General features: G+C 28.0%; 1 protein-coding gene across 1 annotated transcript in view; it reads right to left on the bottom strand.

Annotated features, from left to right (window-relative positions):
• The window catches only part of LOC142326498 (sodium-coupled monocarboxylate transporter 1-like), a 52,292-nt gene that overhangs the window by 27,156 nt on the left and 2,812 nt on the right, over positions 1-22,324 (bottom strand). Inside the window, exons 2-4 of the mRNA XM_075369079.1 lie at positions 12,115-12,350; positions 8,133-8,292; positions 6,338-6,403 (exon numbers count right to left, since the gene is read on the bottom strand). Coding sequence (XP_075225194.1) covers positions 6,338-6,403; positions 8,133-8,292; positions 12,115-12,290 — 402 coding nt within the window. The 5' untranslated portion in view covers positions 12,291-12,350. The remainder of the gene's footprint in view (positions 1-6,337; positions 6,404-8,132; positions 8,293-12,114; positions 12,351-22,324) is intronic.

Below are 22,324 nucleotides of genomic sequence, written 5' to 3'. Positions count from 1 at the left end.
TATGTAGGAAACAATTGGGTAAGTTTCAATTTTTTTTTGAATTGGTCAAGCAACCACCCTTGGGTCACTTCAAATAGATTGACCCAGTTGTGTTATCCATTCACTGTTCAGAGCAATAGAACAAAACTTTAAAATTAACCTAATAGAAACAGAATAGTTATATAAAGATCTAATTAAAACATGCAAATTTTACTCTTAGTGGATAAAAGCCGTGGCCACACTTGTACAATCTGAAATGCATATTAAATTTGGAAAAAATAACAATGAATTAAATGAACTAATACATCATAGATCAAGTATAATATTGTTGTCTGTTTCAAGATGGACATCATTATTCACATGCCACTTAATAACAGCACTTATAAAGGAGTTGCATAATGGTGCTTAGAGAACCTTCTAGTAGTAGTATAATTCTGTATATTAAGAAAGTAAGTTGTTTCTTAAATTTTTTCAAAGAATTTGTAGGGTTATTTTCAGAGATATAGGCTATATTTAATTTATAAACTCAAGAACTTAATTAGCCAATCTCCATGACGGAGTGATAGGATCTTCGCTTTTCATCCTGAGATCCGGGATTCAAATTCTGTCAGGCATGATATTTTTCATACGATACAAAATTCCATTTCCATATTCCATGTAAAAACTTCTAAGTTTCTGTGTTATTTCATCAAACAATAATAATAACCACTATTGGTGGAGAAATTATATTTACTGGAGTTTGATCTTAATAAAATAAGAACTATTCAGCTTTGTATCAAAACAAGTCTCATCACTGTTTAAATAATTTTGTTCATTGTTTAATGGTGTCAGATAGTAACTTTTACTATTTAAAGTACGTTATGTGGTGAAAATGAAAATACTCTATTTTCTGAGTGGCTGTCTCTTGACTTGACTTTGATGGCTTGCCATTAAAAACGTACTGCACATATAACTATGAAATTTTTAATAAATACTTTTTAAATAAAGTAAAAATAAATTTTTAGTTTATCATACGTTAAAGATATCAGATCTAAATCTTAAACTGTTTTAGAGTTGTTATTCAATTTGTAAAATCATTTTATGTTCATTCCTTTTTAACACTGGAATAGGTTCATTGTCTTCATTATTATTTTAAATTCGTTTACATGATATTTTATAAAAGTTATCACTAACTTGAATTTTTTTTAGAGATTTCTATGTATTGAGAAATAAATGTATTAATGAATTACTAAAAATTGTGCTGAGAAGTCAGTTCTTTCCCTCAGTTGTCTTCTTTCCAAACTTATTCTGTTACAAGTTTCAGATAATAGTAGTTGTCGACTTGGTTTTCTTATTGGATTTCCGTTTCTTTTTTAGTGATTCATTTATTTATATATTCTACTTTTCCTGGTTTTGAGAATCTGATTGGAAATGCTTCAAAAAAATTAATTATCATCTGGGCATAGTATGCATTCCTTTAGGTAATATACATTCATCCCACATATAATCCCTTAGGAAATCAGAATATTCAGAATGGGATCAGCCTGTAACAGATCACTTATTTTGGCATTGACGTACGCAAATATGTGGTGTAAGAAATTGCTTTTCCTTGATTTATTAAAGAACTACTTGAGAAAAGGTGCAGGTCTCCTTAAAAGAAGTTATTCCTTGCCCATTCTTTAATTTATATGATTTGTGAAATGATTGTTTAACTAAATTATCAAGATAACTAGATGCTAGCATATTGTTATACAAAATTATTTTCTTCAAGTCTGTGACATTACAATAACCTATTGCTATTGTAACAATCTATAACAATAGCTCAGGCTATTCCTAAGGTTATTTCATTAACTGAATTTCAGCGACCAAATTGTAACAGTAATATGGGCTTTGTGTCAATCGATAGCGAGTGAGGCCCATATTAACAGTAGTGTATTAACACTGAAAGAGAATATGTGCAGTATATGGGAGTTTTTGTTAGAGTTTGAGTTATTAAAACTACTTTTAGAAGTAAACTGCTGGTCATCAATATGTGTATTTATTAATATTTATTAAAGCACTCTGCAACAAGTTATGGGCCCAGATATGTAACTGTGAACAAAGGTACAGAGGTCATGAAAATTTTGTTTAGTTGTGACCATGTGGGTAAATATGGAATCACAGCAGTTTATGAAGTTAAATTAAAATAACTGGAATATTTGGAAATTCCAGATGAGAGTAGTATTGATAGCTAAAGATCTCTTTGTTATTACCAATGGAGATATACAGAAACCAGATGTTTTGAAAGCTGCAGAATTGAAAAAGTATGAAATTTATAATGTACGTGCACAGGAAGTGTTATTAATGTGCGTGGAATCCAGGCCTTAGTCGCACATTCTAATGTGCAAGACTGCAAATGAAATTTGGACTAAACAGAAAACAATATATGAGCATCAATTAAGTATGAATATTCATTTATTACAGCTACAATTTTTTAATTTGAAGTCTGAAAATGGTGTTATGGACTTTCTATCAAAAATTTAAAATTTAACTGTTTCTCTTAAGCAATAAGGAAGAAATACCTGAAATCTGATCTTTTTGTAATCTGGTTATTACAAAAATAATTTCATCTTTGATCATTTTTTTTGCCTGGAAATCAGTGGGTGAAAATCAGCAAACTCTAAATAATTTAACAACTAGATTATTGATTGAAGAAGAGCATTTGAAATCTAGTGAAGATACTGTGGTGTTAACTGCTAAACATGTAAATAAATTTAGTCTCAAAAGTTTTTCTTGTAGAAAGGTTGGACATAAAAAGAATCGGTGTAAAAATTATTCAGGTTTTATGAAAACTAAATATATTGTGTAAAAGATTGTTGGTTTCGTCAAAAGAAATTGTCAGAGGCAAATAAACAAAATGTAAATGATTCAAATGAAAGATTGGCCTTAATTGAAGTTTCTGAGGTGAATTTGGATACAGAATAGTATCTTGATAGTAGTGCATGATCTAAATATGTTTAGAAAGTACAAGTATGTAAAGCTTAATTAATGAACTGAAACAAGTAAGAATAGGTGATGGTTCAGTAATCACTGCAGTTGGTTGCGGTCTGTTTTTATTAAATGGTCAATAGACAAGTGATAATGAATATGAAAATGAAAATTGTGCCTGATTTAAGGATGAAACTTTTCTCTTAGGGCAAGGCTCTGGATAATGGTTTTTATTTGAAGTCATACGCCTGTGAAGCACACTTAATTTACAAGAAAACAAATTAAGTTTGTGCGTTGGCTAGACGCTCAAATAAACCTTTTTGCAGGACAACCAGAATTTTGTAGACCAACGTGTTGTATGGTTAATGGTGGCATAGTGAACTCAAATAAAAAATCTTTAATTAATCTGGTGGCATGAAAGTTTGGTACATTAAAATTTTAATCATGTGAAAAGTCTTTTTAAATCAGAGTGCTATTATGTGTGAAGATAAAAATGAAACCTTCTTCTGTGAAGCCTGTGTGCAGGGAAAACAACATCATAACTCATTAAAAGGAAGTAATTCACAATCAACTGAAGTTGGAAACATAATCCATGCTGATGTCTGTGGTCCTGTGGAAGTTGACTCAAGGTGGTTCTTGTTATATATTTTTATTGAAAAATGACTATTTGCATTATAGACAGGTGTATTTTTTAAAACACAAGCATGAAGTTTGTGGTAAGCTTGAACTTTTTGTGAAACTATGTGAAAAACAAATGGTTCAAAAAATTAAAGTCTTAAGAACAGATAATGGAAAAGCGTTTGTTAATCACTATGTGAAAAAACCTCTGAATTGGCAAGGAAGAGAACATCAAATTACTTTTTCTTATAATCCCAAGCAGAATGGTCGTGCTGAACAAGAAATGCATACAATCATTGAGGCAGCTACAGTTAACAGTAAAACACCTTATGAATTATGAAATAATAAGCAAAGTTTTGATTTTAAAATAATAAACCGCTGTTTGATACAGAAGTGTGGGTGCGTATACCAAAGAGAAGAAAAAGAAGCTTGATCTTGAAAATAAAAAGGAAATTCTTGTAGGTTAGGGTGAAAGAACAAAGGACTGAGAGTTAATTTTCCAGTTATGAAAGCAGTAATGTTAAAAAGTAGTGTTGTTTTTGTTCTCTGTAAACCGAATAAGTTCTTTTATGTTTTTTGATTGTAATGTCAACATGAAGAAAGAAGAACCTACATCTGAAGTTGAATACATTGTAAACATTATTAAGGATGTGACTGCAGATGAAAGTTTAAAAAGAAGTTCCCTGAACATGAACATACATAACCCTACTGATAGAAACAGCTTCATCCTAGGGATCAGCTGCAGCTTCTAGTTAAATATAATGATTATGAGACTGTCTTTGTTAGTGTATTGAATATTGAAGAACCAACATCATATGAAGAAGCTAAAAAATCAGTTGTTTTTGCTAAGCAGTGGCAGGACGCTATGGAAGTTTAGTTGAAATCATTAGCTGAAAATGATTCATGGGATGTTATTGATAAGCCAGAAATACAGTTAGATTAATGTTACCTGTTAGTGTAAATTTTGAATGGCCTGTTACGGAACTGAATGTCTGTAGTGTTTTTTTACATGGCGAACTGAAAGAAAATGTATTTATGTGTTTACTTGAGATTTGCAGTTTACAGGTAATTTTAAATTTTTGCAGTTTATTTTAAACACTTTTTTTGTTCATAATATGTCAGAACAATCATATGTAATATTAGAGATCAATTGAAAATGTGAACAATTACTAAAATTGTGATTTTTATTAAGTGTGACCAATGTGTTTAAATGTATATAGGAAAAGCCAATAGGTCATTTATAAGAAGCTTTTAACTAACGATAGCATATAAAAACAAAAAAAAAATATCAAATGTAACTCTCATAAAAACACTATAAATAATGTAGAAAAAATTGCAATTTTACAGGTAAATAATACTAATAAATTCAAAGATAAAGTTTTAAAAATACACAGGTTAACTATAAAGGAGATTATTTTAATTAGCAGTGAATGGGAAAACCCACCAGGTTGGTCTAGTGGTTAACGCGTCTTCCCAAATCAGATGATTTGGAAGTCGAGAGTTACAGCGTTCAAGTGTCCTAGTAAAGCCAGTTATTTTTACACGGATTTGAATACTAGATCGTGGATACCGGTGTTCTTTGGTGGTTGGGTTTTCAATTAACCACACATATCAGGAATGGTCAAACTGAGAATGTACAAGACTACACTTCATTTACACTCATACATATCATCCTCATTCATCCTCTGAAGAATTATCTAAACGGTAGTTACCAGAGACTAAACAAGAAAAAAAGAAAGAAAGAAAGAAAAGCAGTGAATGGGAAAAAATTTTAATCATGGTGGCTATATTGTTTGCAGTAGATACAGATAACATAATTTAGTTACATATAAAAATTTGATAACCAATATATTTTTTAAAACTTTAAACTTAATTTTAAAAATTAAATTATTTTTTCTACAATTGATGGTAAAGTTAAACTCCAAAAATTTGGTGACGTATAAAAATGCATTCTTGAATAAATGAGAATACCTTTATGTAAATTTTTTTTTAATTCATTAATTTTTATATTGTATTATATATACATAAGTAACATATAGTTGGTTTAAAATTGAAAATTCAATGAAAATGTACAATGCTTTAAAATATATGATTGAGGAAAGGCATGAATATTTGAGGAAAATATATTTTTGTTAAAAAATCGAAACTAATGAAGTAATCACTTTAATACACATGCTACAGGGTGATTTTTTAGTCCTGTTATTGAATTGTTAATGTAGAATAAATGCAATAATCATAATATCAATAAAATGGTTATTTCTATTTAAATTAAGTTTATTAATTTTTCTGGAAGACTGAAAATGAAATGAATTATTTCATTTTTTAAATATTCTTTTTTATTTTCTTAACTGATGATGGTAGCATTGAAAACATGTAATCGCATTGAAATGAAATGAAAATGCATTTCATGCATTTTTAAATGTGATTTTTTAAACTTGATAAGTCATGTGTGTCTGTTAAGGCATCATAAAAAGGTGAAATTGATTTTTAAATGGATACATATAATAAATATATAAACATACAATGACCATAATTAAATTAATAAAATAATTCAAATCCAACAACTTTTCAATGATGTTCTAAATACAAGTTTACATAATCCACTAAAAAAACCCTATCAATAACAGCAGCACTAGTCACAAAGATGGCTGCAAATTTGACAAGTTAAAATAATTTTTGTTGCTGACTGTCATGGGCAAAGATATAACTGAATACACTGTCCATAATCGAAAAATTATTCTAGAATATTTATGAGTTTTTATAAATTATAAAAATTAGAAATAAAACAACTTACAAAAGACGTCAAGTAAAGTAAAGAAGTTAATAATCTAACACTGTAATGGAACCGTCTTTCCAGGTACTAAAACAAAAAAAACATTATTTTTTTTATAAATACAGGTTTTTTACATAAAAATCTAACATCTAGCTAATAAAGGTTTTGGTATGAGAAAGAGTTATTAATGAAACACTGACTCCATACTGCATGCATTTCATATTATGCACATCATTGTATGTTCATTCAGTCTTTTGTATGTTTTAGACAGGCATCATGATTAGCTGAAGGTATTTTGAATTTGATTTGATTTATTTTTTAAGCAACTCCTGTAACCAAAAATTGTATTGATGACAATCTGCCTGTATATTATATTTTATCAAATATATTTAAAAAAAAAACATTGGGTTGTTTATCAAATAAATATCACTAATTAATCCTTAACTAGTAAAGATTATTTCTTCTTAACTTTATCTTTATTATTTTGTTTTTTCAAAAATTTACCATTATTCCTTTTAGTCTTTTTCTTTTGCTCAAATCTTAAAATTTATTCTTTGTGATTAAGTATTAATAATATAGAGAATAAATGAGATTGTTATTGATTTGTTGTCATTTCACTTTTGCCTCAAATTTTCTTAATTATGACTGTTTTAATTTATTTAAAGTAACTTTATATTTGTGAAGAGTAAATATTATGTTTACTATTTGTTGTTCAAAGGAAAACTATACTCCACTGAATTTTAGAACTAGAATTTTGGCTTAGACTTAACTACTATTGTTAGGTGAAATTGTAAAATTATTTAATAGGAACGAGTTATTGGTTAGGCATTTTTGTCCTGGGTCATTGATTAGGTTTTTTTGTATCTTCCTGTTGAGAACAGAACTTTGAAAAAATCTCAGGCATAACCTACAGCCAAAGTTTGGATGTGGCTGCCCCATCATCTGTGAAATGGATGGAGCGAGTTGTCTAAAAATTCCTGCATTACCTAATCAGGGAAAAAAGTAGAAGAATAAGGTAAGTGGTGGTTTGAAAAGTGGCAGTTTGTAAAGAACTTGAGTAGTTAGTTCTAGATCAATATGGATTATTGGCTTATCCAAGGCCAGAATAGAATGAATTTATTTATGGTATTGTTTATGGTTTTTAGTGATAAATATTTTTTCCCTTCAACAAGACAGTAAGCTATCACGAATTCCTGAATAACTTGCAGTCCCTTGAATCCCTCCTTTCCCACTCCATAAACCACCACCCATACCCCTCCGCACTATCTCCTTCTTCTGCCCTCCCATCCACATCCACCTCTACCCCTCTGCTCTCACACTCACACCTCCCCCTCACCACACCCTCCTCCCCTACGCACCACACCAATCCCCCTCTCACATTTACCTTCTACCCCTTCCCCCACTACTTTACTCTCTCCCCCCTCCCCATTGACCTTCTTCTTTCCATGTCCTTGATTCTTTCTTTAAGAATAGGTATTGTGGGAATTAGGTCAGCAGTCACAATGGATTTGTTTGAAATGGTGAGAATATAGTAATCTATAAAGTAACTACTGATTTAATGAGAAGGCAAATTCATTTACAAGCACTTTTCAAATATTTGTTATGTAAAAAGCAAAATTTCTGTTCCTAACCAAAGTTTGCAAAAAGAGCTACCAAATGGCTTAAATGCCTGGGTAGTACTTGTACTTTACCTATAATTCATATTTAACAAATTCTAAACATTCTTTAAAATTGAAATTTATTTCTATTATACTACTTATATTTAACATTTTTATAAATACAAGATTAGCACAGAATAATCAAACTTTATATTTACCTCATAAGGTGAATTAAGTTCTAATTGATAGAAAACTGGTAAATAAAATTGTAGAATAAAAATTGTGACAATTGCATAAGAAAGTATTACAGCATAGTATTGCGTTCCATACACATATATTTCACTTGGTATTTCAAGCAGTGTAGTACCTGAAACATGACTGTAAAGCATTTATTGTGATTTTATACAATTAAATAAACCAATGTTTTTATTTATTTTATTCCAGATTTCTTGTGTGTATGGTAGATAGAATAACCTTGTGGCTCTGTGTGACCTGACATGAGTCGCAAGTCATTCTTGAAAACAGCAAGCAAATCTCCATAATATGTATTGCATGCCAGACTTTCTAAAGAAAGAGAAGAGATATGATTTTTCATTGCCTTCTTCCCTTAACTGAGTAAACCGATAAACTGATTAATGTTTTAAAAAGACTGCCAGTTCAGTAGGGGAATAAAATTCTTTGTAACTATTTATTTTTGTTGAGTACATTCTGCACTGTGCATTTAAAAACTCAAGAGTTTTTAAATGCACAGTGCATTTAAAAACTCTTGAGTTTTTAAAATAAATTAAAATAAATAAAAACTTAGCAAGGAGACTTTAGCATATAATTATATACACTACTGGAAAAGCCTTGCTTAGACTGGTTCGTCACTTATTCTTCTGTGTCCTGAATAGCCAAAAAACAAATTTGACGTGGTTCTTGTGTTTGTCAAAATTATTGTGTTTTAGTATTGAGTATTCTGTTAGCTTCAATTAATGAAAGGTTTGTTTTGATCAATAGGAATAATACAACCAAGCACTTCTAATAAAATGAAAAGTTAATTTTCAAATCAGCTTAAATTGCTCCATTTGAGTTATTCCAGTAAGATAAGTTTCCAAAAATTGCCAGGTTTAGATTTATACTGTATTGAGTGATTAAAAGGGTTGAGAATAAGCATTTAAGCTATGGTAGTTTTTTACAGATTTTGAGCATGTGCGTGCTTGCGCACGTGCGTTTTGATGTCTTATAATTGTGGAATCCATCATGTTTATGTGTGTCTTTTTCATAAAAAGCAGTTAAGTTATGTTTAAGGGAATTTTTTGATGTGTGTAAGGAATTGACATTCAAAACTACAGAATTATTCTGTTTTCACATAAAAACTATTGGGGTGAACTACATGCAATAAAATATTTAGCAGAAGTAAATGACACAACAGAACATTAATAAACAAATTATACCACAGATTTCAGAACAAGACAAATAAAATCTACAGATTTATAATAATCTCACTATCTTTGAAAAAATTGCCCCTAAGTTGAGAAGAGCTAACTATCTACATCATCTCATATGGAAGCAAATTATATTGCAAACCAAATATGCTGATACAAACAATCGAACAAATCTGATTTACTTGCAGTACACTGGCTCTAGTGAAAATAGTTTTACATAGGTCACACAGGCTGCAGCTTTATGGTCCAAATTGCTTCTACTGAATAATTTTGTTGTAGCTAAGATACCATAAAGATCTAAAGTATACTCTGATGTGTCAGTTGTTACTTAGCCTTACTTATTTCAGCTTTAGTTTTATTTTGTAAACAAAAGAATTATACTATACTGGTGAAAAATTAAAGGTTTTTTGTTTTGTTAAAAACAAAAAAAAAATAATCTTTAAAAAAAAAACATTTTTTTTAAATGCCAAAAATAAAAGGATAAAGAGAAACAGCATTAAAACATGGCAAAGGATCAAAATACCCGACACTTAAAAAAATGAAATTAAAAAATTACAAAACATGTAAAATAGGTAAACAATCTCTATTTACATAAACTAAAACTGCATAGTATTTCAGAAGCTCTTGTGACAGACCCAAAAAAATCCAGATTCAGACAGTAGTCTTACAGTTGTGAGATATTTTAATATTCTGTGTTGATTACATCAACTGCCATATCTAGGCAGTATTGCAAACCGTCTCATGGCTATTGTTTTAAACACACACATTGTAACATTGATTAGGACACATTGAAACATCATACTTGCGACCTAATTAAATACAAATATTCTTTGCAGCATTTTTTTAGCTTGTGGAAGTTACTTGTGGGTAACTTTCATCTGTTATTTTGTTCATAATACTATCTAAAAAAAATTTCATGGACTAAAAGTCAAAATTTCCATTCCGTCATTCCGTATGAGAAATAAAAACATAAAAATTTTAGGTTTCACAAATTCTCATTGTTTCAGAATGTCTTTTCTAAGGAAGGAGGAGAAACTCTTCTACTAGTACTATAGCAGTTATAATTCCTTCCAATTGTTAAAAAAAGTCCCATAGTAGTTTCTACTCCATAAAAACATACCTTTGACAAATAGAATTTCTTGGAGGAAAATAAAAATTTACGTATACTAACTTGCAGCCATTTATTTTCTGAACAAATTGACTTTAAACTCATGTTGATAGGACAGATAACATAAGTGTTTGTTTCCATGAAACATTGAATTTGCAAAATAGAATCTATTAGTGAAACTAACTTGGGCACCACTGAAAAACTAAAATAATGGAATTTAAAAGCAGTCATTTGAAGGGAAATTGGAAAAAAATTAGAAATATTTAAGCAAGCAATGAAATGCTTTTTTGTAAATATTTAATAGTTTGATAAACAGTATTTTTTATATTCCTTTTTATATGTTTTTAAAGAAGTAATGGATCATAGAAGTTCTTTTAGGAAATTTTTGTACATTCTGTTCTTTAATCAAATGAAAAAAAAACAAGGTACAATATAAAACATCTCTTTTCCTTAAATGGTTTTAAGATAGAACCTTTTGTTTTATAAATAAATTACAGTAACTTTTTCTTTTGTTTATTTATAACTAAATTAGAGTGCGTCTGATAATTACAAGTATCATAAATGTAATTGATTAGGTAACTAATGGTCAAATTCAACCTATATTTTAACCATACAGTAGGTAGAAAAATAAAATTCTGTAATAAATGATTTGTGTATTTATGAAAATAGAAAATTGACATGTTTTTTTTACAGTTAAAATTTATTAATTATTAAAATTATGATTAACATATGGCATGACATTTCTTATATAAAAAAAATAAAACACTAACTGTAATTATGGAACAGCTGAAATAAATGAAAATTAAGTAGGTAAATGATGAATTTTAAAATTGAAAACACAATTTATTACAATCATGGTTGTGATTTGTTCTGCAGGATCCAAATCTTTTCCTAAGGTGAATCTTTTCTTATGTAAGATTAAATTACTTCGTAATTTACTTAAAAAGTAAATTTATTTTCTTTAACAAAAGAAAAAAATACTTGTTTGAAGTCACTTTTCCCCAACTCTGAAAAATAAAATAAAATCCTAAAATAATTCCTTGAAAAGAAATAAAAATTTATAATCCATTTTTATTTATGTATTCTATTTTAAAATGTTGAAAAATAAAAAAAATGTGATTTTTTTTTATTTATGAGAAGGAAAGTTTTTTAAATTATCTTACACTACAACTTTAAAAGTATATTGGTTTTTAAAAAAATGTTCCAGTAATCTTTTTATCAAAGTTCAACTGGATTTAGATAGCACTCAAGGGTTATAAATTTCTGTTCTTGAAATTAAGTAAAATAGGTGCAGTTGCATAGAACAATAATTCCTTATGTTCTTTTTTGCCATTTTTTGAACTCTGGAGACCTTAAAATGTTGAAAAATAGAACCCTACAAAATCAGGTACCCAGCTTTTTAATTCATAACAAAACTTATCACTACATTATATAGCTACTCAAAAAGTGAAAAAAAATCAGATCAAAATTTTTATTAATAAAAGGTTAAATATATAAAAAAAAAGAAAGAAATGTCCTCTGCAGATTAAGTTTTCTAATGTTTTCCTGTAGTCAAAACCAAATAAAAAGCATACAAGTAAAAAATTATATAATTAATGATTATTATTATTAAGTCCAGAGTATAATTACTGGTATTATGTAATTAAACTTTAAAAATTCCATTACCTTGCTATGAGAGACAGTGATATTAGAATTACACTTGATGTTTTCACTGTATAAATATTATATTCTGTTGGAGTTAATTTATTATTTTTGCAGAATCCAAAATATAATCCAATTAACACCGGTAACACTATTGTAAATAATATAACCAAATGTTCAAACCAACTAAATGTAGGCATTATCAACAACAAGTGGCTTACTTCTTTTGTTTGTTCAGAATGTAATAATTTAGCTGAAAACTGAAAATTAGTGTAGTTAAATTTTATCTGTTGATAAGGAAATTTTACGACAGAAGAAAATAATGAGTTAAATGAATAGTATTGACATTGAAACAGAATTAGGCACAAGCAAGAAAACAGTTATGGTTTAATATTATTGTATTATGCAGTTAAAATAAAATTCATTTACATATTGTTGTTTTGATCATAATAAATTAAAGTACAATTAATTGTTAATTTTATATTTATATTAATGTATTACTATTTATAATTAAGTTATAAATTATCTTTTACTAAATAAAGTATATTTTTATAATTATACATTTATCAGTGATTTTATAATTCTGTAATAATAGTATTTTTTTAAAAATATATTATTTTGAAGAGGATCAGATATAACTTGTATTATTATTTTTTTTATTGACATTTTTTTTTATTGCAGTTTTACATTAAAAATCCTGTCTTTTTTTGTAATTATTATCTCTTAAAAAATGTATTGGTTAATTGTGTACAAACTTTTCTAATTATTAATTTACTTTAGTCACTATGTTTCTATTACGACGTGTTTCAAGAATGGCAGGTTGAAGATAGAGAAGATTAAGTGCTGATCTAGTATTGGATTTACAGTTTTAAAGTAGGTTTTGAGCCATATAATTTCAAAATTAAATTTGAATAAATAGTTGGGAGTATATTTGATAGCTGTAATTTATAGCTGCTCAGTATTACCAGATTGGGTTAAGATCTGTTAAAGGTGTAGAAACTTTAATTTTGGTTGAAATGCTGTTGCAGCTGGCCAGTTGGTTGTGTAGTAGTTACCGTGTTATACTTTTATATGTGCATTTCAGTGATGACAAGAAGGGGGAGATTAAGGAATAACTAACATTGTACTGAGGATGAATCCTCCATCAAATAAGATTGTAACACAGTAACTTGTATGATTAGTTTATATGGTTAGGACAGGCTTAATAAACAAATGAAGGAGGCCAGTGTAATAGGACGATGGCCAAGAGGAAAGCTTGAGGTCAAATGAAAGGATAATATTCAGAAATTGAAGTGAGTGGAACCAAATGTAAGAACTTGTAAGGCAGTTTGAAAGAAAAAGAATTGCTTTTTAACAGTCAGCAACATTAAATAACGTTATGACTAAATATGAAAGTGTTTTTGTACACAGGTATAGTTAACCTTTATATATTAATTAATGAAATATTTAAACATCTTTTAAATAATACTGAAGTATCTGTACAATTAGTTTTTTAGAGTTTTAAATATTTTATTTTTTGATATTGTTTTGACAGTTAGTGTTTTGTTCAATTTTTTTTACTCTGTAATTAAAAAATATTGATTCTAATTTATTGGAACAATTTTAAGTAGAAACTTGATAATCAGAAGGATTAACAAGCTATATTATTTAAAAAAATTGGGATAGGGATTAGGGATTTCAAAAGGATGTTTAAATCTCAAGCAGTTATTCATAATTTTCTTTCTTATTTGTATACAATAAAAATAAAAGAGCTTGCAATTTTCAGTAAATGCTAACTACAAAATTTTTCTTAGTCTAGGCTGGGCTGTCATGATCTTTGTTAAAGAGGTTTTTGAACCAAACAAAATGAACAGTTTTTGATATTTTTTTTAAATTTTATTCTGAAGAGACATAGTTCCATTCTAAAGACATAGTTAGCATGTAGTAATGATGTAGCTCATGGTGCAGGTGGAGGTATAGTTCATGGTGAGTGTAGGCAGAACATAATGAGGAGGTGATCTATCCCGTTTCATTCATTCGATGAAGCATCAAGAACATTGGTAATATATTAATTTTAAATATTTTAATCATGGTAAGTGACATTAGTAATGCTAGTGATGAGATGTAATTGGCAACAAAGTGATGATTAACAAGTCACTTAAGTGAATGCAGCAGGTTTGCTACATATTCAGTTAAAAGAAAACTGAGAATTGGGTGAATATTATCATCTTTTTACAGAAGTCAAAGTGCATTCCAGACGAATTCAAATTGTATTTGAGAATGACACATTCATAAATATGAAAACCAAAACTTGTTTTGATTTTTCAAACCAAACCTAAATGAATGTTAGTATTGTAATGATGATGTCATTCCTGTTCTTGGTAAAGACAAATTTTTGTCCTAGGTTATAATTTCTGTAATTAAAATTTGCAGAAATAAATGAGATTGTAGTAACCAATCACAGACTGGATGTAAAATCAAATTAGTTTGATATTCAAATTAATTGTATATTTAAAGACCTCCATGTAAACTATGATTTTCATCTATATATTTACTCAGATTAAAATGATGATAGTTTACAAAGCGGTAAACCACGACCTGCAGCAAGAGCTACACCATCACTCCACCTATTCACCATATCCTTATCCTAAGATACTTCGTAAGTACACAGCCATAAATCAGTGATTACTTATAACAAGCATAATTTATCGTACTAATTAAATAATTTAAATAAGTTTATATTTACCTCATTTTTTTAATTTTTTTTCTTTATTTCCCATAAGCTTTTTTAGTTATCACAGTGAAATATATCTTTCATCAGTTGAAATATAGTACACCCAAAAAATTAAGACTACAATTTTTGAAAACACAAAAGAGAACTGCAAGACACATGTGTCCTCAGTTGCTTATTTAATTATCAGATTATTCTGTAACGTTATAATCTATTGGCTGGATTTAAAAATTGTTTTTATTTAATTAATTTTGGTGAATGTAGAAAGAATTACATAACTGGACGATTTCTATTAGCCATTTGTAATTTTAAATTAATACTTCAATGCTTATGCAATTAAGTGTTTTATTATATGTAATTTTGAAGAGATGTAAGATTTAATTTTAAAATTATGTTTGGTTTCAGAGAAGTGATGCAGTTATTCTTATTTGGTTTAAAAATTCTTTTGATAGTCGATTCTGAAGGTGATATTATTTCTGATAATGTATTAAATTTCAATATTACCTCTAAACAACCTTTATTAATCATTTTCAGAGTTGTTAGCATGATGGAAAATCTGGAAAACCTAGAAACTCATGGGATTTCATTTTGGGTCTGGAAAATCATGAAAATTTGAAAAGTTTCTGGAAATTTTAAAATATCTTTTTATAATCACGTGCGCAAAAGTAGTAGTAGTACTGAGCTTGTGCTCAGTGGCAGACCTCCACTTTCTGGCATTAGTGTGCAAAAGTAGTGTACAGAAGTAGTACTTTTGCACATTAACATTTTTTCTTGTCCGCCTTTTTTTACATAAAATTTGATAAAAATTTAAAAATTTGTTACATCTTGTTTTTTCTGGGCGAATTTTTGAAATGTTGCTACCTTCAATTAAAACTCGTTACAATTTAAGCAATTTATATATCAATTTAAAGTATTTTGACCCTGTTTATAATTTCAATTAAATACAATTATCTGTCATATTTTTGCGCACAAAATTATAAAAAGTTACATATGTAACACGTTCATGAACTTAGGTGGCTCGTGCGCAGAAGTAAACTCGTGCATGAAAAGTTACTTCACGCCCTTGTTGCATAAATAACTGTATACAAATCATTAAATTAACTCAGAATTCATTTATGCTGTTTTATTATATCTTTAATTTCTTTCTACTTATAGTCTCATATAGATATAGTTATTAAAATCACTGCATATAATTTTTCTATATGTAAATTACGGGTACATGTAGGAAAAAATCAATAAAAATTAATGTGAATTTTCAGGAAAAATTAATCGATTGGTTGAGTTTGTACTGCGAAATTACCAAACTTCTTTAGTAGCCCTAACTAAAAACTTCTGTTGAGAAAATAAATAGCTGCCCTAACTAAATTGCGTTTAGTTAGAGTAAATACGGCAAATGATAGTCAATACTAAAAAATATCTGTGGGTTAAGTGGGTTACTAAATACTATGCGATTCTAGGACATAAAGTTATTTATTGTGACTGACTAAAGAACTTTGTTATAATGTAAATTATATTTTTAGCACATATTATGCATGGATAATCAGGATAATAGGTAATAATGGATATATAAATTGGTTTTAATTCATACTGTACTCAGTATGTAATTATAATAAAATGAGTAATTTAGGAATATATTAAAAGTCTGTTTTTGTTATAAATATATATATATATATATATGGAAAATCATGAAATTTTCAAATAAAATGTTTATAACAACCCTGATTTTGAATAATTTTTTTAATGAGCAATTTAATAATGAATTTTTTTTAACTAGTCTATTCTATTTGAATCCAAATTCAAATAGGTTCAAATCTGACTTTATCTCCTTTTTTTAACTTTTTTTTATTTAAATATATTGATTTTTTAATAATTATTAATCTCTTTTGTAAAAACATTTTTACAATATCAGAATTATTAATGAAATACAATTTTATGTAATTTTCCTTTGTAAAAAATGTGTATATGTAATTTAATAGGTGTACAAGGAAGTTATGTGGTGTCCACACCAGATTTTTTGACTTTGTCATAGGTTGTTGATGTGATGTACTGGGACATTTAGGATGCTCATCATCTTTCAGCGGTCCTCTTAGAAGCGCTTGTACCATTTCTAAATGCATGTTTTATTCATAGAAGAATCACTAAAAGCAGCATTCAACATTTCCAATGCAGTGCTGTATTTTATTCCATACCTGACCATGCTGACCATACCAAAACACATGCAATCTTTTCAACAGCCAACAATAAACTAAACATCAAGTATGGCCACCAATGTAAACATATATTAGGGACAAGTGTACCAACACAATAAAAAAATATTTTGACAGTAGGACTTATATAGCCAGAAAAATTTAGAATTCCTCATATTTTTTATCAAACCTCATAGATGAGGTGAACATTTTGCGGTAGAATCATGTAGACAAACTAGGTCATTTGAAAAACTAGGTTTCTCGATCAGTCATTAAAACATTTAGGTCTAGGTTAATTAAGTGGAAGGTAAAGAATTTGTACATTGTAAAGGTGAAGAATGTGGAAGATAAAAATTGGAAATATAAAATAAATTGCCAGTGATGTACGTTGCAGTAATCATACAGAGAATAAAATATTATCACATAATAAAAAAAAGGAGAATTACAGCAAACCACTCAAATGAATGGTGTCAAAAAACAAAATTACATAATGTGGTTTTGCATTTATTGTAGCTATTATGTTACTTCATTTAATTTATGATTTTATACTTGTAACAAATATTCCAGTTCCTTTTATTTAAAAACAAAGCTATTTATGTAATTTTGTTGATAGTGTTTGATATGATACAATTATTTTATAATATTTTATTATCAAGAAATATGCTTACCTGTACTGCATAATTTAAACACAAGTTTTTTTTTTTTTGTTCAAACAGATCACTTGCAACGAACATATGACGTAATTTATTAATGTGTAATTAAAAAAAAAAAATTGTATAAATTAAATTATCTTAATTACCAAATATATAATTATTCTAAGTGCTGTATAAACTTACCTAATGTTATATAATTATGCTGTAGATTTTAGCATCATAATTTCTCAAATTAAGTTAAATTAAAAATGAATTCTACATTATCATGTTACTAATAGAACTTAAAATATTTACCAGGAATGTTATGCAATGAAGCAAACCAAATGCATTGTAATCAGAACATTTCTGCCAACATACGAGTATTTAACGTGTTATTCATAAATTCTGTTTACTAATTAAAATGTTATTTTATAAATGTCAGTATAAAATTTCATCATGATTTCTATCTTTTTAACAAAAAGCTTTTATTAGTTTTTAATATTTTCATGTATGTATGTGTGTGTGTATGCACGCGCATGCGGATTTATATGTATATTTATTGTACATTTTGTTAAGAGCGGATTCCAAATTCTATCTCTGTTAGGGATAGTAGTTGAAAGAAATATATGCGACAGATTATTTTCTTTGACATTTTGTTTTGTTTTTCTTTCATTAGTTACCTCAATAGCTCTATTATGTTAAAGAATAATTTTTCATTTTCATTTTTTTGGTGCTTAGTGAATCATGTGTGAATTGTTTTCAAATCGTTTATTGTTATTCAATATATATATATTGTTTTTCAATATCTTATAGTAGTAATTACTGTTAATTTTACGGATGCAAAGGCAGTAACTATAATGGTTGTAGATGATTATGAGATGACCACCCTAAGCTGAGGAATAGTATGGAACGGTAGGGGGTCCAGCGATTTCTCATTTCCGTCAAAACCGAGCTAAAACAGTTCTTGTTCATGAGCATCTCAATTCCAGATAAATGTTAGTGACCCATCGGGTTGGTCTAGTGGTTAACGCGCCTTCCCAAATCAGCTGATTTGGAAAGTCGAGAGTTACGATGTTCAAGTCCTAGTAAAGCCAGTTATTTTTACACGGCTTTGAATACTAGATCGTGGATACCGGTGTTCTTTGGTGGTTGGGTTTCAATTAACCACACATCTCAGGATTGGTCGAACTGAGAATATACAAGACTACGCTTCATTTACACTCATACATATCATCCTCATTCATCCTCTGAAGAATTATCTAAACGGTAGTTACCGGAGGCTAAATAGGACAAAGAGAGAGAGATAAATGTTAGTGATATTTAGCATACAAGTCATCCTGTGACACTGAACATTATTACTTTCAAAGAAAGCAACTAACTATACATTATGTAAAAAAGTTTAAAAAAAGGTTAAATTATGTAAAAAAGCTATACATTATGTTAAGTTAAAAGCTTTTTTTTTATGTAAAAAAGTTTGAACGATGTTGCTCGTCAGTGTAAATTCATAAAAATTTGACATCTATAAACTATTTTCATTATTGTTATTCACTGGTAATTTAAAAAAATTAATTACTTTTGTTTTCTGAGCTGATACTTATTGTAACAGTAATGTTGAATCGTCTGTTTTATTTATTTATAAACATTATCTTTCAAGTGAAAATTTTTTTAGCCTGTTTTAATAAATATATATAAAACAAGCAGTTTCTTGCCTCATTCATTCTGTATAACAAGTCTCAATTATGCATTAGTGTCAGTTTATTTCTTTTAATGATTCTGATTAATTTCTTAATGTATTATTGTGGGCAGATTTGTATATGGTGATATTTTTAAAGATTCTGATAAATTAAGATACAAGCAATCAGTTTTATTATATGGTTCGATTATCATATAAGATTAAGTATAACTTTGTAAATGGACAAATTTGTCTATTTACAAATTCATGCAAGATGAGCAGAAAAAAGTATTTGTTATATCCGTAAATAAAGCATATGAAAGGGCCATGGCAACACTAAGCATTTCTTTTTGCATTATTTCCAGCATAAAAAAAGAATAGAGTCCTTAATATTACATGATACAGGTCAAAACAGTATTACAATTTCTTCTGGATAAATTCCACATCATTCATTTCTTTCCATGTCACTCATATTTAAATATAATTGAATTGATTCGAACTGAAGTATTAAACAGCTTTCATTTATAAATTAACTGTCGCAATCACTTTTTGAAGACAGGACAAGTTTTCAAAACACAACAGCTTTTGTTTTATGCCGTTAAATATGTGATTCATGTAGACTAGTTTTTAGTAAATTAAGTATTTTATCAGTTCTGTGTGAGGAAATATGTAAACCAGACAATAGAACTTATCTTCTTGTTACACTTCAGTGTATGGGAAAGTACCTTATTATGTTATAGATTTTATTTTAAATGCATAACCTGATAATCTAAAAAACCTTTCAGACCATTTATTTAATATTAAATTAAATGATTGCCTTTTACAGAAATAATCTTAATCTGATGATTAATTTTTTGCTAATAAAATATTAATAATGAAGATGAGTTAATACTAATAACATAAACTTGAATTTTCTGAAACTTATATTCAAATGTGTACCTATGAATACCTTAAAAACTATAATTCTGCACTATTTTATTTTTTTATTATCATTTAATTGCCATTATTATTATTTCATATAATTGTTATTTCTATCTACTAATATAATTTTTTATCATTTATCTTATTTATCCATTAAATGTTTATTTTGTGATGCTGCTTTGATCGAGGTTTGTTCATGGTTTTTCCTTAATCCACCTATCCAAATGTTTAAAGAGTTCCTTTTTGTTAAGTAGAATAACATATTTATAATTCCTTTATAATCCTAATACTATTTATAAACTGAAAAAAGATAGATTTAAAAAAAATATGTTCATATTAATTTATTAATAAAGCAAGAAATAGTTCAAATCAAACATGAAATTCCTTCTTTACCAATTTTTTTTAAAGAAGTGGGCCTCTTTATATACAAAAATTATAGAAGCTATTGAAAACAAGGAAAACAGGAAGAATTAATTGACTATTTCAGAAGTATGATGAATGACTTGCTAGTTTATTAACAATTTACAAATCCTATTGATCATGCAACTTTGCTTGCCTCCAATGCCAGTTTGAATACCAGATCCCATACAAATAATTACATAATATGTGTGAGGATGTTTATTAAATGATAAATTCTACAGTGACAATATCATTTTAAAGTAATTGCTATAGAAAAGAACATACTAAAACAACCACATTATAACATATAAGAGGACAACATAATCTGGCTGGATTGACCTTTTCAAGGACAAATCTGTATAATAGAAATCTGGATAATTGGGAAATTAAAAAAGGGTTCTAATATATACTGGCTATATCTTTCCAGTGTTTAATGAGTATCACACTTAATAAAAAGGTGAAAGTAAAAAATCAGTAAAATTAAAAAAGATCCTCAGAACATGTATAAAATGTAATAAAAAAACAGATATATGTTACAAAATATCCATTAAGTAGAAATTTGTTTAGAAAAGAATCAGAATTTACAAATTACCTGTACTGTTTCATAATTTCCATTTAGTTTCTCATTAAAAATAATAGCTTCCTCCATTAGAACTGGTCCAGAAATTAGCTCAAGTGATTGCTTTTAAACAAACCATCAGAAAAGAGTTTTATCCACTTCATTTAATGCTTTCTCATTGTGTTCTGGAAAAACTTTTTTTTTTTTTTTTTTGAGTTGTGACATAAATCATAATGGTTGCTCCATTTTTCTGAGTGTCTGAAATATTGTGTGTTTCTATTCTGTTTTTTTTTTTTTGTATGTTTCATTAGCTAAAGATTTAACCATTATATAATTTTTCAAGTTTTCTAGATTTCTACTTTTTCTTTTATTGATAAACGACTGGTTTATATTTTTTGCAGACATGATGTTAACAAATCCCTAATGATACTGACACGTATCATTAGCACTAGTTAAATTAATTATACATATGGGACTCTTAAAATCGATGATTGTATAAAGGTTTAACTTCTTGCGAATAAAATATCCCAGAGAGTAAAACTGTGTGATTTCATCATTATCTCATGAAAAATAAGCAGCCTACCCTGTGTAAAGTTATGATAACTTATATTAGGCAAAGAAAGCAGTAGTGACATAATTTTTTTTTATCTTTGTAAACACAGAATAGAATAAAAAAATCATTACATCACAGTTTGTGCTTGAAAAAGTAATGTTTTTCCATCAGTCTTTTTTGAGGTTATTTGTAATTAATTTAACACTTAAATTTATGTGTGTTTTGTGCTATACAAATTGCAAAAAAGTCAATTAAAAACTCAGTAAAAATAAGGATCGATAAAAATACAACCAAATTGAAGTAAAGGTTTATTTGAATAGTATTTTAGATTTTTTAAATAGTATATTAATTTTTTTAAATGCTCAGTGTCCATGACCCTGAGCATTAAAAAAGAATGTAATGAATATTTCATGACCCCCCCCAACCACAACCCAATGGAACCTAGTTAAAACTACTAAGCTGCATTGATAGCGACAGGTATGTACATGCTTGAATGAAGTGTACAAACATGAGCAATTTATAAGTTCCAACTTGTATACGTGTTCCTTGTAATTTGGTCTGCTTGCATCATAATATTCGCCATGAGAGTGTGATGTTTGAAC

This window comes from Lycorma delicatula, chromosome 6 (assembly GCF_047948215.1).
Source record: "Lycorma delicatula isolate Av1 chromosome 6, ASM4794821v1, whole genome shotgun sequence".
NCBI classification, from domain to species: Eukaryota; Metazoa; Arthropoda; class Insecta; order Hemiptera; family Fulgoridae; genus Lycorma; species Lycorma delicatula.
The sequence above is the reverse complement of the archived record's forward strand: the minus strand, read 5'-3'. Positions and strand labels throughout refer to the sequence as shown.